Source organism: Schistocerca cancellata, chromosome 7, assembly GCF_023864275.1.
Source record: "Schistocerca cancellata isolate TAMUIC-IGC-003103 chromosome 7, iqSchCanc2.1, whole genome shotgun sequence".
Classification (NCBI taxonomy): domain Eukaryota; kingdom Metazoa; phylum Arthropoda; class Insecta; order Orthoptera; family Acrididae; genus Schistocerca; species Schistocerca cancellata.
The window spans coordinates 327,770,623-327,789,412 of record NC_064632.1 but is presented as its reverse complement, the minus strand read 5'-3'; the positions used below and the strand labels follow the sequence as shown (position 1 = coordinate 327,789,412).

Here is an 18,790-nt window from a genome sequence, read left to right as displayed (position 1 = left end):
TTACTTTAATATCCGGACAGACGGCAGTGCTGCACTTGTTTCCACCGTTCACACCGGGGTAAATACTTCAAGTATAAAGGCAAGCATCTGTTTACAAGCGCGTTCGACTGTCCAGACGTGGTCGTGCGGTAGCGTTCTCGCTTTCCACGCCCGGGTTCGATTCCCGGCGGGGTCAGGGATTTTCTCTGCCTCGTGATGGCTGGGTGTTGTGTGCTGTCCTTAGGTTAGTTAGGTTTAAGTAGTTCTAAGTTCTAGGGGACTGATGACCATAGATGTTAAGTTCCATAGTGCTCAGAGCCATTTTTTTTTTTTTTTTTTTTTGACTGTCCAGACGGTAAGATGCCACACGAAGCTAATACTAGTTTTGAGATACGACAGCTTGTGATTATTCACAAAGCGAAACGTAAATGATATAGACAAATTGCTGCTACGCTCAGCGTAAGTAAGAGTAGTGTGGCAGATATCATCAGATGATTCAAAAATGAGGACCTTATCGACTCTATACCGCAAAAGGGACAGCTAATACGGAAAATAAAGAAAGATCCTACACTCACTGCACCCAGATTAGCACGTGAGCTGCTAAATGAGACTGGAAAGAATCTACACCCCCAAACGATTCGCAGAGCATTGAATGAAAAGTGGCTACAATGGAAGAGTGGCCAGGAAAAAACCGTATGTGAATGAACAGAATCGAGAGAAGAGATTGTACTTTGCCAGGGGGTTTATTACGAAGGGTGAAATATGGTGGAACGACGTCATTTTCGCCGACGAAAGGAAATTTAACGTTTTTGGGTCGGATGGACGAAATACGGTGTGGCGGAAGAAGAACGAAGAAATTACAGTCACAAATATTAAATTTACTGTAAAGCATGGAGGTGGCAGCGTTCTTGTCAGGGGCTGTATATCGATATTTGGACCGCGCGAATTAGTGTTTATCGACAGTATCTATTTGAACATATTACAGAACAATTTACGGAAAAGTGCTGAAACCATAGGGATATCAAACACGTTCAAGTTTTACCAGGACAATGACCCGAAACATAAGGCTCGCATTGTGCAGGAATATTTGTTGTGCAATTGCCACTTCAATCACCAGATTCCAAAGCCATTGAAAATGTGTGGGGAGAACTGAAGCGACGTATTAGAAAAACACTATTATCTCCCAAGGAAACTCTGAAGCGTCGATTAAAAGAAGAATGGGACAGTCTACATGCGGAATATTTAAAAACGATCATTTGCAGTATGCCGCAATGTTTGAAAGAAGTGATTAAACAGAATGGCTACCCGACAAGATATCGAAACAGATAAGGTTCCAGAAAATCTTGTCTTGAAATGATTATTTCTGCAAAGTGTCCGAATGTTAAAGTAACGTGAATATAGGACCGAGTTGTATTTCAACAGTATTATGAGAGAACTTACGTACGTTATCGTAATAAAGTTTATGCTATTATTTACGACACACATCATGGAATGTAATACTTGATTATATGCTTTGTTTGTTTTGTTACGAATAAAGTTATTATGCTACAAGGTTAACATATCATAGTGTCCGAATATTAAAGTGATTCACTGTAGATTGATAATCTATACACGTATATTATTGTTTTGTGGGAAAACATCTGTTTTTTTTGTAGTGCATTAATTTATCCATGTATATAATGCGAAAAAAGGAGCTGCAAGCTACAGAAGGCCATCAAGTGTGCCAACCATTAACTAGTAGTAAATATGTGGTAACCAAAGGAATTATAATTTTGCACAGGACAACTGCAGCGTTCAGAATTCAACCGAGACAAACTTTGTATTAATGAAGACATAAATGTGTTACGTCAATCCAATATAGGCGATAGCCATCTTGACGTAAGTAAAGATAAATCTTGGACAAATTGTTCGGTGTCGTCCATCATTTTATTCATTTCGTTACACGAATGCAATTTTAAATAGCTGAACAAACTTACCCCGAAGGAGTTTCAGCATCTTTATTGTAGTCTGGACGGGATCTTCAAAGTTGATATCATTGTTAATTTCCGTGTTCCGTGCTGTATGAAATCTCACATTACTTTGTCGGAACCGCAGTATTAAAAGCATTGCAATATTTTCAGCACTGAACGTTCTCCTAAACGTCTGCCTCTCGTAACCGATTATCACTATCACCGTCACCTTCGACTGCAACAAGTTCATCCCGTGATGATGTAGGGCAGACTAATGATGTCTTTCCAATTTATCTGCCATTGCTCATACAAAAATAGTTAGTCTCCCTACCGTATAAAATTACATAATAGTCGCTAATTTGGACGCGCATTCCTCGGCTTCGACATATTCATCACGAATTGCGAAACTAACTGAACTGTTTCGACAGTGACGGTACTCAAAGACAAGCGGTAATATATCAGCAATAGCACCACTATTTACTTCGTTTGGTATGACGAGAAAAAAAGAGGTCTGAGAGACGTGGCGACTGCAGAAAGCGAGTTTATTTGCTGGTGCGAGAAGCAAAAACTTTTGGTTTAAGCCATTTTAATTTCATATTAAAAAACGTATAAAATCAGACAGAACTGTGCCGGGACCGCAGTACTATTCCGTGTTAACCGATTATTCATGCTAACCGTTCTCGTGTCAGATATTTTTCAAATTTTTTATCATATTCATGTAAATAGTTGGTTAAAGCCTGCGCCTGTAAAAACAAAACTTTTGCTTGTTATTAAATAATTTTTCACGCTGTCAGTCACGATTCTCTTTTATTTATTTTTGCCTGTCGCGCTTCGGGAAATGATTCCCAGTTGTAGCTGAGGATTTTTCGTGTGTTAGGCATTTACGCGTGATGATGATAAGAGCTGGATAGATGGATGACCTGCTGTATTTCTTTGTTGCCTTTCGAAAGAAATCTGTTACATTAGTCTGTTTTCTTTACGACTAAAAGACACCTAAAGGCAACAGAATAACGCAGCATCTTATACAATGCAAATACCCAAAAATGCAGTTACACACGAAAAAAATCCCTTGAGTTGGAAATGATTTTTCGAAAAGCGTCGTGCAAGAAATAAGTAGGAGAAATTTTTGAGTGGCAGCAGTAAATAATTTAAAAAAAATACTATGTTTCACAGTGTATAAAGAAGTTTAGATGCTAGTTTGTTATTCCATTGCTCCCTGGGAGCGCACGCTTCAGTTAGCGTATAGCAGCCGGCGGCTACCGCGTGAGGTAGTCTCGCCTCCCCCTCCCCCCACTCCCTGGGAATGCGGGAAATGCCGCCGCCATTTGGTGGGCTGCGCGCGCGGCCGCGCCGCCATTTTGCCCTCCAGAAATACCGCGCGGGCTGCTAAGTCGCAAGAATTCCAATTTTAGCCAGGCGCTCGCTCTCTCTTCCCCCTCCGACTGGGAGACATAGCACAGCGCAGCGCGGCAGATCGCGTCGCCTTCGCACGGCACGGCGCGGTCGGGAGCACGTGGAGAACACGTGACGCGCGCCTGGCCGGCGGCAGCGCGAGCGCTGTTGGCCAACTTCCGCGGCTCTTTCCCCCTCCTCGCCGGCCGGCGCTCGGCGTTCGGGTAGCGTTCGGCCGGCGTCGGCCGCTTCCGGCGCGGCAGTGGCTTCCGCGACCTGCCCCGCGCGCCGGCGCCGCGGCGGGTCCCGTCCTGTCCAGACGGGCAAGGTTAGCCTGGTGCGCAGTGGCCGCTCTGCGCGCCGCCGCCGACCGTCCGCACGGCGCATGGCCGAATTTTCCCATCACGGAAGCTTCGCAAGGCACACACCCCTCACTGAATCCCAATCACGCGCGCCACTCTAACGACCATTACGTAGTCCCACTCTGTTTGCCTACCGGACGAAACGTCTAAAGTCCCATTTACACGAACTACTTTCTAGTTTCAATCAACGAACGTGGCAAGTGAGTCTACTGCAGCGTCCGTGACGTGTTGGGTGTTCTACCGATGCTCACCTGTCACAAGTGGTCTTCGTCTGCTGTACAGTTAAACAATTGAAGGAAGGAAGTGTGTTTACGAAAACTACCCTTTTTACGAAAAAAAATCAGAATAAATCACATGAAAGTAAAAACAAGTAATAATATACAAATACGTCATGGAAAAAAAATATCACACACCGTTGTTAGCGTAGAGTAACTGTATGTGTATTAGAACCTAAGATCAGAACCAGAGGAGTTTCGTTCCTAATCTGTATGTATAAAAGGATTAACTAAATGAATCTTCTGCAAAAAGTAGTTAAATATTTACCGGATGGTGTCACATAGAGGAGAAAAAAGTTTTCATACGTTCAAAGAAAATTACAGCCTACATGAATAAAATTATAATGTTAGTACTGGAATGCAGTTCATATTCCATGAAGAAGCCAGAAAATCAGTCTATTAATGACCAAAGAAAATCGCGAAAGTGGTAAATTTGTACAATGTTGCCTAGACTTATAACACAAATATATGCAGATTTTACACATAAATCAAAGTGGGGAGAAACATGCTCGGTAGAAACCTGGAAGTTTTTTTGCAGCTGTTTTCAACTGAGCAGATCCTGTATAAACCAATTACATACCCCATCAGGGAAATAACGTTCGTGCATTTGCAGTCTTTCTTGTATTGGGTGGTTATAATTAAAGTGTAGCCAATCACAGAGGTCCAGTGCGGGCTGTAATTATCGTATAGCTGCGAAACTTGTCAGATTTCCAATGCGTTAACGGGAAAACGATTGACGCTGGAAAAAAAGTTGTTCCTGTTATGGCCACCAGGTGCATATCTGGCGCTGTGAATGCGAGAAAGACGTATATAAATGTTTCCGTATGTAATGGATTAGGAAGAGGTTGTGGCCTAGTTCAGACAAGTGAGGAACGCATAATGTTGGTTTTATTATCAAGTGCAGCATACACAAAATGTCCAATATGAGCATCTGAGACGTCAACGGAAGCTGTACAGTGCGAGATTTGAACGTGGTGGACAAAACTGGAACTATTTTTTTCCACCATAAATCGGTTCCATGTTAACTCATTAGCGTATGTACCATTTTTCGCTGCCTTACGATAATTACAGTCCACACTGGACCTCTGTTAGTATCTGCACTTGAATTATAACCACCCAGTATTTCTGCAAACCCGGAATTTGTGATAAAGGCATTCGAGAGATATTTGTCGTCTCTCTTAAAGAGAGTCAACTTGTCGAGACTTTTACGTGTTTCTGTTACACTCCGCCGAAAGACAGATAGGCTCTTATTTTTATACGCTCCATATCCCCTATTATTCCGTCCTCTATGGACTGTACAAGTAATCTCTATAATTGGCAGATTGTAGTTCCCCAATATCAAAGTAACGAATCGAAGACTTGCCATGCGCTATTCCTAAAATTGAGCTGCGTGATGGTTTCACTAGAAAACCACACGCATTTTCATGGCCACGTGCTTGTCTGACAAAACTGTGACTCGTCAATCTCCCAGCCAAATGCTGCTTAGTTACATTCTTCGAAAGTGCGCAGCATTTTATATTACTCTGCGTTAAGAGAGAATTCGCTGTAGTTGCACCATGTCCATACTTTACCAAGATCTGCAAACTTTATTTAATAACTCCGCCTCAGAGATACCATCCTCGTGATCGAAAAGTCGAGAGGGAGCCTTTTTGATAAATCGCACACCTTGATCTATCTCACAGTGACATTGAAATTTTTTATCGCATATCACTAAGTGGATAGCGGTGTATAATGTCCATTCCATTCATGTTCAGGGCGTGATAAAATGAGTTACATCATAGCAGAAATCGAAACGCAAGGAGAAATGATGTCAATGCCGAGGTTCGAGTGTTGCGGTTGCTAACAGTGATCGGCGCGAAATAGGATCTGTTCTGTGGAATGCGTCGCGGGCGTGTTTATCGAGAGAGTTCAGATAAAGGTTGAACAAAATGAAACTTTGATAAGGAGCAGTAGAAAAGAGATCAAACACAAGTCAAGCTCCAAACCATGATTAATTATATGTTCAGGAAGCGATATTACGCTAGATAACGAAGAATAAAATTCGTAGAAAGAAGCGTATTATCTTTTGCACGTATTAGAATTTGTCTGTTACACCCACTTATAGAGATTAATCCAAGTCCTCATACTGGTTTGGGGTCGTCTTGTGTTTTTCATCCTTTTAGTTTCCTGTATAGTATTTTTGGCAGTCTGTCATCTTCAATCCTGCTGTCACGCCATTCCATTTTATTCTGTATTTAAAATTTATTATCTGTTTTGCCGTCTGAGTTGGACATAAATTTCTATGGTATGACTATTTTCTATCAAAGTTCATCGTCTTCAAATCCACGTAGTTGGGTAGATAGTCTGTCTTATCTATGTGGAACTACAGATCAGAATGGAAACGACAGGCAACTTTAACGCAGTTCGACACATCTGAAGATGATCAGCTGTGGCTGTAACTAATTATACCTTAAAAATAAATTTGTAATTAAGACGGCACAGTGAACAATAAATATTAAATTTCAACATATTTGTGAAGTATCTGGTGACGAATATGGCGGCACTATTCCTACATTGTTTCTTGTTTTCTTTCCGGTTACAGACATTAAAACTAATTCTGATGTTAATTACGTTTTTCTCTTTTGATCTTGTCCTGAATATTCCGTTACCTGTCTGAGAATTCTCACATCCGCATCTAGTGCTTTATGCGTCATATTTTTCCTGATTTCACTTCCACACCTCAGAACTGGGAGTAACAGTGTTTTTGTAAAGTTTCAGATGTGTCTCTTTCCTTATTTTCCTTTGTACTGGTTCGCTATTAATTAAATTTCTGTACTGTGTACTGAAAATGAGTATCTTCTTCATGTGATATATTACGTCGTAAATATTTAAAATTTATTAGTTGCTTTACTGTTTTCCTATTTATTACAGTTGGACTAATTTTGTCTTTCGCATACGATGCCGTCACTTTCGTTTTGTTACCAAGTACAGAGAAGTCGTTTGCAGCACAGATTATTGTACGAGGGTTGCCCAGTAAATAATGCCCCATATTTTTTTCTCCGAAATAAAAAATATTAGAAATGTGACACTTTAGGTGCGAGTTATTTGAAGTTTCCCGCGTGTGTACGCAAAGTTTCAATTTCCTCCGACAGAGAGCGGTGGTGTAGGAATGTTCTAAAATGGCGTCTGCAGGTGACATCCGTCATAAACAACGTGCAGTGATTGAATTTCTCGTAGCAGAGGAAGAAACCGTGGGCAATATTCATAAACGCTTGTGCAAAGTCTACGGAACATCTGCAGTCGATAGGAGTACTGTTGGTCGCTGGGCACAGAGGGTGAAAGCATCAGAGGGCGGTGCTGCGGAGCTCCGAGATTTGCCGCGGTCGGGAAGGCCTCCCACGGCTGTCACGCCTGACATGTTGCAGCGGGCTGATGTTCTCATTCGACGGGATCGACGCATTACGACTCGACAATTGGCACTGGAGTTGTCAGTAAGCAAAGGAAGTGTGGATGTGATTATCAATCAGCTTGGATACTCAAAAGTGTGTGCAAGATGGGTTCCTCGGTGTCTTACTGTCGATCACAAGTCCCAAAGAAAAGACATTTCTTTCGATTTGTTGCGACGCTTTCACGTTGACGGGGAGGCCTTTTTGTCACGGATTGTGACAGGTGATGAAACTTGGGTGCATCATTTTGAGCCCGAAACAAAAAGACAATCGATGGAATGGCGTCATGCTTATTCTCCACAGAAGAAAAAATTCAAAACAGTTCCTTCAGCCGTAAAAGTCATGATGACTGTGTTTTGGGATTGCGAGGGCGTAATTCTCATTGATGTGATGCCAAAAGGCAGTACCATAAATTCAGAGGCTTATGTCAAAACATTAGACAAACTTAAGCAGCGCTTCCGGCACCTTGGGCGTCATGTTAACCCACAGGATGTTTTGATTCAGCATGATAACGCTCGTCCTCACACAAGTTTGAGGACTTGTGAACACATCGCGAAACTGGGTTGGATAGTGTTACCCCATCCACCCTACAGCCCCGATTTGGCTCCTTCAGACTTTCACTTGTTTGGGCCAATGAAGAATTTCATTCGTGGAAGACGTTTTGCCGATGACGAAGAAGTGATTCACGAAGTGACAACCTGGCTCCGTAGGCAGAGTACAGATTTTTACCGGCAGAGAATACACGCTCTTGTGTCTCGCTGGAAAAAGGCCGTCGAACTTGAAGGAGATTATGTGGAAAAATAAAGCAAGTAGACAAAACATCAGTCTTTCACATATGTAAATTTGATTGTTGTGGAATAAATACTTCTGGAGAAAAAAAATATGGGGCATTATTTACTGGGCAACCCTCGTACATATTTCATACGGCGCCCTTTGTAGATTGTTTACTCCGTTCGCAACAATAAACATGGTCATCTGCAAATAACAGCGTCAGTGTATAATCGGAGTTTCTAAGACTGAAAAAATAAAGTTGTTAATTTATCCGTTCCAAAAGAATTTCGTTTGTAAACTGCAGCGTAATATAAACCTATGTTGTGTGCCCTCTGTTTTAATTACGTTTGCCTGCGTTTGTATCACGTATCTAGTACTGCGGAATTCTGTAAAATTATACGTTCGGAGCATAACACGGCATTAAAATTAAAAATGGCGATAATAAAGTCTGAAAGTAGGAAGGTGTTAGTTTTTCAAAAGTGTTATTGCAGAAGAACTGTTAAGCATTAACGCAAATATTAAACACAAAGCAACAGAGACTGTGAGGGAAACGGGTGGTTGATGCCTGTGACAAGAAGGAACATGTTCGAGGACCAGGTTCTGAAGCATCTGGTTTAGTGAATGCAAAATGCTGGCTCGTGTGGGGGGTAATAATTGAAGACATGCGCGGAAAAACTGGCTAACTCTCAAATATAAAAGCATAGCGATAAATGTTGCCATCTGTTGCCGGGTACAGGAACTATCAAAATTGACATTGGTGTCACCCCAAGTGACATTTAGGGGTGAAACCAATGTCAATTTTGATATTTCCCGTATCCAGCAACAGATGGCAACACTTATTTCTAATTTTTTACATTTGAGGTTTAGCTCGTTTTTCCGCGCATATCTTCAATTCTAGCTGATGGATTGAGTTCTGCCATAGTGGGTAATCAGAGATGAAGAACTCAAGGCAGGATCGATCATACGAAATGGGGAATTGATTCAGGCTTGTCACACGGAGGCATTTACTGGAAATATATTTAGCATTATCCAATATTATCCATCCACCTTCTATTAGGTCGACGCCTACGTCCCTTTTAATCTCACGGATTCCAGCAAAGAACCTGACTGGTCCATCTACCATTCAGTCTCGTATTTGTATGTCCCGTCCATATCTGTTTCATTTTCATTTCTTTCACTTCAGTTTGTTCCCCGATCCATTTATTTATTTTCCTGTCTATACCAATAACTCGCAACACTCAGCTCTCTTGCTCTATGAACAACTCTCAGGTTCCGAATAGTTTTCGCATTGAAAAGTTGATTCACTTTCGCAAGTCCAAAAACCGACAATAATCACCGATTGGGAGTTTCCTTTTCAAACTCATAGGAAGCTTTGTTTCGAAAACTAATTTACAGGACCGATGACCTCAGCAGTTTGGACCCTTAGGAATTCACACCACACACACACACACACACACACACACACACACACACACACACACACACACTAATTTACATCTTCTTATGTCCATCCAGTAGGCTTCTTCGACGACGTACTTAATTTGTACTATTTTCATTTCGATACATTAATTTTTGTTTTAGGATAATTGGTATTCAACCTAATATCATGCCTGTCCTATTAATTTCTTCCATTACGTGTTGAAATTTATCTGCACAGAAGGCAAATTGCGCATTGTAATAAGCAAAATTGTGATTTTTGTATCTGACACTCCTCGATGCAGACTGGCTGTTTAAATCTTTTGCTTATCTGCGTGAAATTAAAGTCTTTTTTACCGGTAAATAATAATAATACAGAATAAAGAACCGGTTGAACGCTTTCGTAATAGAACCAAGTAGTTGCACAACGTAGACAACACCGCGCCAAAGTGGTGTCACACGTAGCCCATTGTGCAGACAATTGTACTCCGTAATATGTGTCTGGTTTTTATTATTTTTTTTTTTTTTGTACATCAGCGCTCAGACTCGCATTATTCTATTTTTTATTGTTTTGTACGCTCTGAATGCTATTGTATAATAGGCAGAGGCTTCACATACTGTTTAAAACAGTTTGTGTTGGAAAAAAGAAATTTCGCAACTTTTCGAATGAAATTTGTGTAAGTACAGAACGAAATGGGTAGGTGTACTTAAAGAGATGCTCAGAGAGCAAATAAACGGCAAAGTTACTTACCAGTCATCCGAAGTAAAAAAGAGGAGAAGAAGGAATATATCATCCATTAAGCCACAGGTAAGAATAATGAAGGCAGGAGCAAATATCAAGCATAAAACAAGTTTTTTCGTCCTGTTCACTCGATGAGCCGCAATCGCTAAACTGATGCGCCCGCACTAGTAAGTCAATTCCTAATCATTCCAAGAGCGATTGGAACTAGTTATTTCTCGGCACTTTCAGAGGATAAATGGCATCTTAGTCCATGCGGCTGAGAGTCTCATCTAGCAGCTTCGAAAAATAGTTTAAAACTTTAACAGGTGGCTTTTAAGCCCGAAAAATAGAGAAAATAATATCTGAATAGGATTTCGACGTTCGCTAAGTTCTTGTATGTACTCTTGAAGCGCTCCCCTTAGGGATGTCGTATGTGTCACGATATACATTAACGAAGTGAAGTACTGCTTGAAACTGCGTTAGTAGTTAACTGTTGTTATATTGTTGTAAACCTTATATACAGGGCTATTACAAATGATTGAAGCGATTTCATAAATTCACTGTAGCTCCATTCATTGACATATGGTCACGACACACTACAGATACGTAGAAAAACTCATAAAGTTTTGTTCGGCTGAAGCCGCACTTCAGGTTTCTGCCGTCAGAGCGCTCGAGAGCGCAGTGAGACAAAATGGCGACAGGAGCCGAGAAAGCGTATGTCGTGCTTGAAATGCACTCACATCAGTCAGTCATAACAGTGCAACGACACTTCAGGACGAAGTTCAACAAAGATCCACCACCTGCTAACTCCATTCGGCGATGGTATGCGCAGTTTAAAGCTTCTGGATGCCTCTGTAAGGGGAAATCAACGGGTCGGCCTGCAGTGAGCGAAGAAACGGTTGAACGCGTGCGCGCAAGTTTAACGCGTAGCCCGCGGAAGTCGACGAATAAAGAAAATTGGCTCATGCCACAACTGGAGACCGACAGCGCTGACTTCATCTTTCAACAGGATGGTGCTCCACCGCACTTCCATCATGATGTTCGGCATTTCTTAAACAGGAGATTGGAAAACCGATGGATCGGTCGTGGTGGAGATCATGATCAGCAATTCATGTCATGGCCTCCACGCTCTCCCGACTTAACCCCATGCGATTTCCTTCTGTGGGGTTATGTGAAAGATTCAAACCTCCTCTACCAAGAAACGTGCCAGAACTGCGAGCTCGCATCAACGATGCTTTCGAACTCATTGATGGGGACATGCTGCGCCGAGTGTGGGAGGAACTTGATTATCGGCTTGATGTCTGCCGAATCACTAAAGGGGCACATATCGAACATTTGTGAATGCCTAAAAAAACTTTTTGAGTTTTTGTATGTGTGTGCAAAGCATTGTGAAAATATCTCAAATAATAAAGTTATTGTAGAGCTGTGAAATCGCTTCAATCATTTGTAATAACCCTGTATTTATGTAGCTGATTCAATTACAAAAATGAACAGGAAAGTCGCTCCTTTGGGGAAAAAAATGGGCTGCTGCGTCCTGTGTTGTACTAAATACGTATCTGACTGGGACATCACATACTGTTTGAGCGGAAATAGCCAAGCAGCAAACTGCGTTTCTTTTTGTCGAAAGCGGTCAAACAGGAAACACAGCTACGTTCACCGGAAAGTCGTAGCAGCGTTTTATCGTATGATTGTCCTTGGCAATTGCCGGAAATGACGAGATTAGTATTTCTGGATGTTGGAAAATTGCCTCTGTGAATGTTGCACTTGATCCGATTAAACAACTCTTTTCCTTCTGTACTTAATGCCTTAGCGTGGGAGGCTATAATTATTCTAGTTTTCCGTCCGTAAATATTAACGGAGTTATTGTGTTTTAAGTGCAATGTTTTTGTGCCAAGGGTTGGAATGACTTTCTCTTTATCATCCTTTGTGGTGTATTTACGGGTGCAAGTTTTTCCATATAATAGTGACCTCGTAGACAGATTTTTGTTATTTAATTATTATATGAGTTTTAAAGACCTCTACATCATGTAAAGAGTTGGCACGAAATTGTTTCTAATTTGTTTGTAGTTGTTCACAGAGATTGCTTGTGAGTAGTTTTGTTTCCTCGAAACGAGGATCAGACGTCAAAATTGACTGGAGAAGAACATCATTGAGTAACGACATGCGTAACTGCTTGAAAACATGTTATTCCTCGAGAACCTGTACGAATAAAGGAAGCTAAGATTCAGTTACGTTTGACTGCTTTCCGCTCGCTGCCAACTTTAACTCACAGACGACGCTGTATTGAATGCGTCTTACGCGGTGATAAGCGAGATGATTTCAAACTCTGTTGCATAAAACATTTCAGCGATGTCTAACTCTGCATGTACTTAAACTATTTGTAGCTGTAAATGCAGTGTTAGCTAAGGTTGGCAACGATCAGATATTGATCAGTATAGGTCTATGTTTACATGTACATCTAAAACGTCATATGCTATCTTACGGTGTAAGGCTGAGGGTACTTTCGGACTTCGCTGTTTCGTTCGCGAATTTTGGGAGGCCTTAGAGTGAGCTCTAATTATTCTGATTCTCTCGTCATGCACATTTCGTGAGACCTACAGGCTAAGACTTCCCTTGGAACGTACGCTGTCAGTATTCTAACTGTAAACGTCTGTGAGATGCACTTTGCCTCTCTTGTAGCGTCAGCACAGCAGTTTGCAGAGAATCTGCATAACGCTCTCGTGCTTTTTAAATGAACGCCGCTGTTCGCTGGATCTCTATCTCACCTTTTAATCCAAGCTGGTAAGGGACCCAGACCGGAGCAATACTCAAGAACTATCGAGCGAATATTTCGGAAGGTGCTTCTGTCGTGGATGAACTGCATATCCTTGACATGCTCCCAATGTATTTCAACCCGCTATCCTTTTCCTACAACCAGTTTTATGTGGTCATCCTACAGGGGTCATCAAAAATATGGAAACACAAAAAGAAACAACATATTTCCTTGACCAGTACGGTGTAGAAATTACGTTGGACTTTAAACAGTCGTCTCGAAATGGATAAATACGGGTGCATGGGCAGCTGTACCTGTACACGCCATCCAAGCTCTGTTTGACTCAATGCACAGGCGTATCAAGGCCGTTATTAGGGCCAGAGGTGGTTGTTCTGGGTACTGATTTCTCAGGATCTATGCACCCAAATTGCGTGGTAATGTAGTCACATGTCAGTTCTAGTATACATTTGTTCAATGAATACCCGTCTATCATCTGCATTTCTTCTTGGTGTAGCAATTTTAATGGCCGGTAGTGTATATAAATTAATGGTCGTAGAATACACTCTTTGGAGTGCTTCTGAACTACTTTTACGCATGTCGATTTCGTCACGCTAGGAATTATCTGTTGAGTTATAGTGTAACGGGTGTTTATTTATCGTGACGAGACGTTAATGGGTTTGCTCATTGGTTGTTTCCGCAGGCTACCTGCTGACGCGCGTCGAGGGCAAGATCGGCTCCCCAGAGAAGCCGCTGTCCGACCTGGGCCTCATCTCGTACCGCAGCTACTGGAAGGACGTCCTGCTGCAGTACCTCTGCAACTTTGGCGGCAAGGAGCTCTCCATCAAAGGTACGGCCTTTCCCGCAACCAGTCCCAGCTGTCGCGGTCTGTCTTGCCGCGCTGGCGCCGAGTCGTCGTCTTTGGTGCCATTGCTGTAGTGTCAGTCGTTTATTTTATAGAGAACTACAAGAGTCATTCGAATGGAAACGTTAAAGGTGCAATAAAATTTTTGTAAGTTTTACTGGCAGTTTGGCACTTGGCAGGAGCTGTCATTGTACGTTAACAAATGGTCAACAGTACAACGAAGAACTAGCCAAAGTTGGGAATTTCACTATTTTTATTGACTCCATCACTAGTTTCGGGTCAGAACCCATGTTCTGATCGTCGTAACATAGTCAAAAATGTTATTTCTGAAATTGCAAAAGCCATGACAAAAATGTGCAAACACACAGTTCCAGCGCATACACACATTTTTGACATGGTTTTTCCATTTTCAGAAATACCATTTTTGACTGTGTTAAGATGATTTGAAAATGGGTCCTGGTCCAAAACTCGTCATCGAGTCAATAGAAACAGTGAAATTTCCAACTTTGGCTGGTTTTTCGTTGTACTAGTTATAAGAAGCTGCTGACCTACAATTATTCCAGTATGCTGGAAGTTCGTAAATCTTTCAACAGTTTGTGATACTACATTTTTTCATAACGGAATTAAGCTGTAAATTGAAATAATCTGCTTACCGCTGGGACTAGAGTGAGACAGAAATTGCTTACCATTATTCCCTCTGTGCAGGAGCAACTTTGGGCCACGTTAATTTTAAGACAACACCTTTGTCTTTTTCCTGTGGTTTTTCTACAGCTGCCGTCGCATTCCACATACGAGTATATGTCGCCATCCGGTTATATCTTCTCAAGCTTCTTCATCCTCCTCAATTTCTCTTTTGCTCATGGCCTCCTTTTCCCCATGGAACCAGACAACTTTAGGTCGTCCTGTTCTGCTTCTTCCTTGAGGGCGGTACGTCAAAATCTGTTGTTCGCATTGAATGCCCATACCAGAGGCGGTGCCGTTCTTCTATCCTATCTATTTCTTCCGTGGTCTTGGCGGGATATTCTACATGATCTGAAATAGTCCATTTCTACAACTCTCGACTTGTTTTCAGTCACATCCCTACGCTGTTATAGACTCTACAGTAGATATATAGAACATCTTCCTCGCTTTCCAACTTATCCTGGAAGACCATAACATAGGATTTAGATTTTGGATTGCTGTTTTCACGTGGGCCACTCTTTGCTGTATTCGGAATTGAATCTTTCAATATGATGCTACTCAAATATTTAAATTCCTTACATACCATGATGTATTGGCAATCTGCTCTTACTTTTCCTACACTTCCTCCACTTACCTTGTGAAAATTTACTTTCAGTCCCCCCCTTATCGTATTATTCTAATAATTTTCTTGGCATAAAGCAGGTATCGTCCTCTTCACAAGCACCGTTAACTTAAAATATGGAAAGAACAGTGGGCACATACATTGATCCTTTGTTATCTGAATACCCAATCCTGCACATTTTGTTCTCCGCATGTCTAAGGCTTTCAGGGTGTGTATTCTAAACAACGTAAGAGACAAGCGGTATCCCTACTTCAATCCTGTTGTACCTTTGAAAGGCTGTGGCAAAATTTTATTCCCCACTGTGATTACACATCCAGCAGACTTATATAGGTTGCGCATGTAAGTGGTAGTCAAATGAGAACCGAGCATCGGCCACAATGGGACGATGGAATGGTTCCATTCAAAAGTAGTCACCACACGCGTTCAGACATTCATCCCAGTGGGAGACGAGACGATCAGTTGCCGTTCCGTAGAACGTGGTCGCCCTCTGACAGGTCCACAACCGAACCCACTGTTGCACTTCCTCGTCAGACTGAAATTGATGTCCATGCATGTCTTTTTTCAGCTCTCCAAAGATGTGAAAATCACACGTTGAACGATCAGGGCTGTGCGGAGGATGTCACAGCGTTTCCCAACTAAATCGTTGAAGCGTAGCCTCCATACAATTGGCAGTATGGCGACGGGCGTTATCGTCAACAAGACTTTTCCGGCAGACATCATTCGTGGGCGTTTTGAGTTTATGGTACGCCGCAGTTGCTACAAAGTGTCTCAATAGCGCTGCTCACTGATTGTTATTTCATACTGGAGGAACTCGACGAATAGAGGGCCCTTGCAGTCGAAGGAGGAACTCTTCTTGACCCTAGGTAGTGCCGCCATTTCGACCCCGAGGACAAACGGCAAACCCAACAGTGGGAACATGCTACATCTCCCTGCCAAAGAAATACAAAGCTGTTTACACAAGATCCAGCAAGTTCATGATGATCTCCTCCTTCAACGGCAGAGGCCCTCAGCTCATAGCACCTCGAGTTTGGAACCAAAATCAGTGCGCAACAATATGAAGACATTTCACAGAAACTGCGACGCGTCGTAAAGTCAAAACGCCCATGAATGCTGTCTGACGGAATCATGCTGTTGCACGATAACGCCCCCTCACACACTGCCGACCGTTTTCTGCGAAACAGAAAATTTGTCTCCCCGTTTCCCAGAGGGATAAGTGTCTTAAGAGGGGGTAGGACGTCAAACGGACCGACTTGGGGCAGGAGAGGCATCACACGACATTTTAATTTCCACTGTCTATACTTTTACAAATAAGTTCATAAAATGGCTACGAAGGCTTTCCCGGCGCAATAATTGATAATATTCTTCTCGGATCTCGCCGGCGAGATCGTGCACCAGCACTCTCACCTGAAGATGGCGGCCAGTTGGACCGCGGAAATATTGTGTCATGAAGACGTTATGATCCGGCTGCATACCCGAGAAGAATATTATCAAGTTCATAAAACTTTGTCAGCATGATCAAGAAGGATTCAGGATTCACACTCATTGCAGTGGAAGTTCGAAAACATAACGAAATAATTTCTTTTTTACATGCGAAATTTCATTATTTTTTCACTTACTAATGGCTGCATTTGTCGCTGTAGGTACACTTTTCTTCGTAAATTAGAGAGATTCTTCGATGAATTTTGCACAGCATACATACCATACTTACAGGAGTATGAAACTGTAGAATTTATTTAATTTATGAAAAAACGAATGAGCTGTTATATTTTAAACTTCATGTTTAGGAAAACACAAATTTTATAGTTAATTTTTACCACAGTTTTTTATAGATTTGGAAACAATCACGTGTAGTCATTACTTTTGACTGGAACCATTCTACGCTCTCGCTGTGGCGGTTGTGCGGTTTTCATTTGACTGCTTCTTATAAATGCAGAGTCAATAATATTGCCGATCCTATACCGAAGAGACATGACGCAGCATTAATATTTCTAGGATACACGAAGGGAGCTTCCCTGCGTAAGACGTTCTGGGTGCTGTACGCCTCTTCTACGCGGTGTTCGCGGACCACTAAATGAGGACTGTGCAGCGTCTAGCGCCACTGCCAGACACGAAGGGCGTGGGGAGGGCGTGAGGGCGTAACCGGCGGCCTCAGCGGATACTTTTACAGGCCGCGAGCCCGGCAGGGCGAACCGGTTCCCGCGAGCCAGTGCGTTGCCCGGAAGACGGGGTCGCGGAGGACGCGACACCTCGCCGGCTTTGGCTTTGCAGCGGAAATTCGCCTTCCACAGAACGGACGCTCTTAGCGGAATGGCCGCTCCCGTCTAGGAAGACAGGCGCTCCACTCACGCGATTCTTCGCTTTCCAGTACAGCGCGGCGCCATTTACCGCCTGTTGCCGGGATGTTCTACATCTACATACATACTCCGCAATCAACCATACGGTGCGTGGCGGAGGGTACCTCGTACCACAACTAGCATCTTCTCTCCCTGTTCCACTCCCAAACAGAACAAGGGAAAAATTACTGCCTATATCCCTCTGTACGAGCCCTAATCTCTCTTATCTTTGTGGTCCATCCGCGAAATGTAAGTTGGCGGCAGTAAAATTGTGCTGCAGTCAGCCTCAAATGCTGGTTCTCTAAATTTCCTCAGTAGCGATTCGCGAAAAGAAGGCCTCCTTTCCTCTAGAGGCTCCCACCCGAGTTCCTGAAGCATTTCCGTAACACTCGTGTGACGATCAAACCTACCAGTAACAAATCTAGCAGCCCGCCTCTGAATTGCTTCTAAGTCCTCCCTCAATCCGACCTGATAGGGATCCCACACGCTCGAGCAGTACTCAATAATAGGTCGTATTAGTGTTTTATAAGCGGTCTCCTTTACAGATGAACCACATCTTCCCAAAATTCTACCAATGAACCGAAGACGACTACCCGCCTTCCCCACAACTGCCATTACATGCTTGTCCCACTTCACATCGCTCTGCAATGTTACGCCCAAATATTTAATCGACGTGACTGTGTCAAGCGCTACACAACTAATGGAGTATTCAAATATTACAGGATTCTTTTTCCTATTCATCTGCATTAATTTACATTTATCTATATTTAGAGTTAGCTGCCATACTTCACACCAATCACAAATCCTGTCCAAGTCATCTTGTATCCTCCTACAGTCACTCAACGACGACACCTTCCCGTACACCACAGCATCATCAGCAAAGAGCCCCACATTGTTATTCACCCTATCCAAAAGATCATTTATGTAGACAGAAAACAACAGCGGACCTACCAGACTTCCGTGGGGCATTCCAGATGATACCCTCACCTCCGATGAACACTCACCATCGAGTACAACGGACTGGGTTCTATTACTTAAGAAGTCTTCTAGCCACCCACGTATTTGGGAACCAATTATGTGATTGCATTGAGGAGTTCCTAGATAACAGGACGCAGCGTGTTATTCTCAATGCAGAGAAGTCTTCCGAAGTAAGAGTGATTTCAGGTGTGCCGCAGGGGAGTGTCATAGGACCGTTGCTATTCATAATATACATAAATGACCTTGTGGTTGACATCGGAAGTTCACTGAGG

General features: G+C 42.5%; 1 protein-coding gene across 1 annotated transcript in view; it reads left to right on the top strand.

Annotated features, from left to right (window-relative positions):
- The window catches only part of LOC126092058 (histone acetyltransferase KAT7), a 562,552-nt gene that overhangs the window by 531,431 nt on the left and 12,331 nt on the right, over positions 1-18,790 (top strand). The window contains exon 9 of the mRNA XM_049907464.1: positions 13,743-13,889. Coding sequence (XP_049763421.1) covers positions 13,743-13,889 — 147 coding nt within the window. The remainder of the gene's footprint in view (positions 1-13,742; positions 13,890-18,790) is intronic.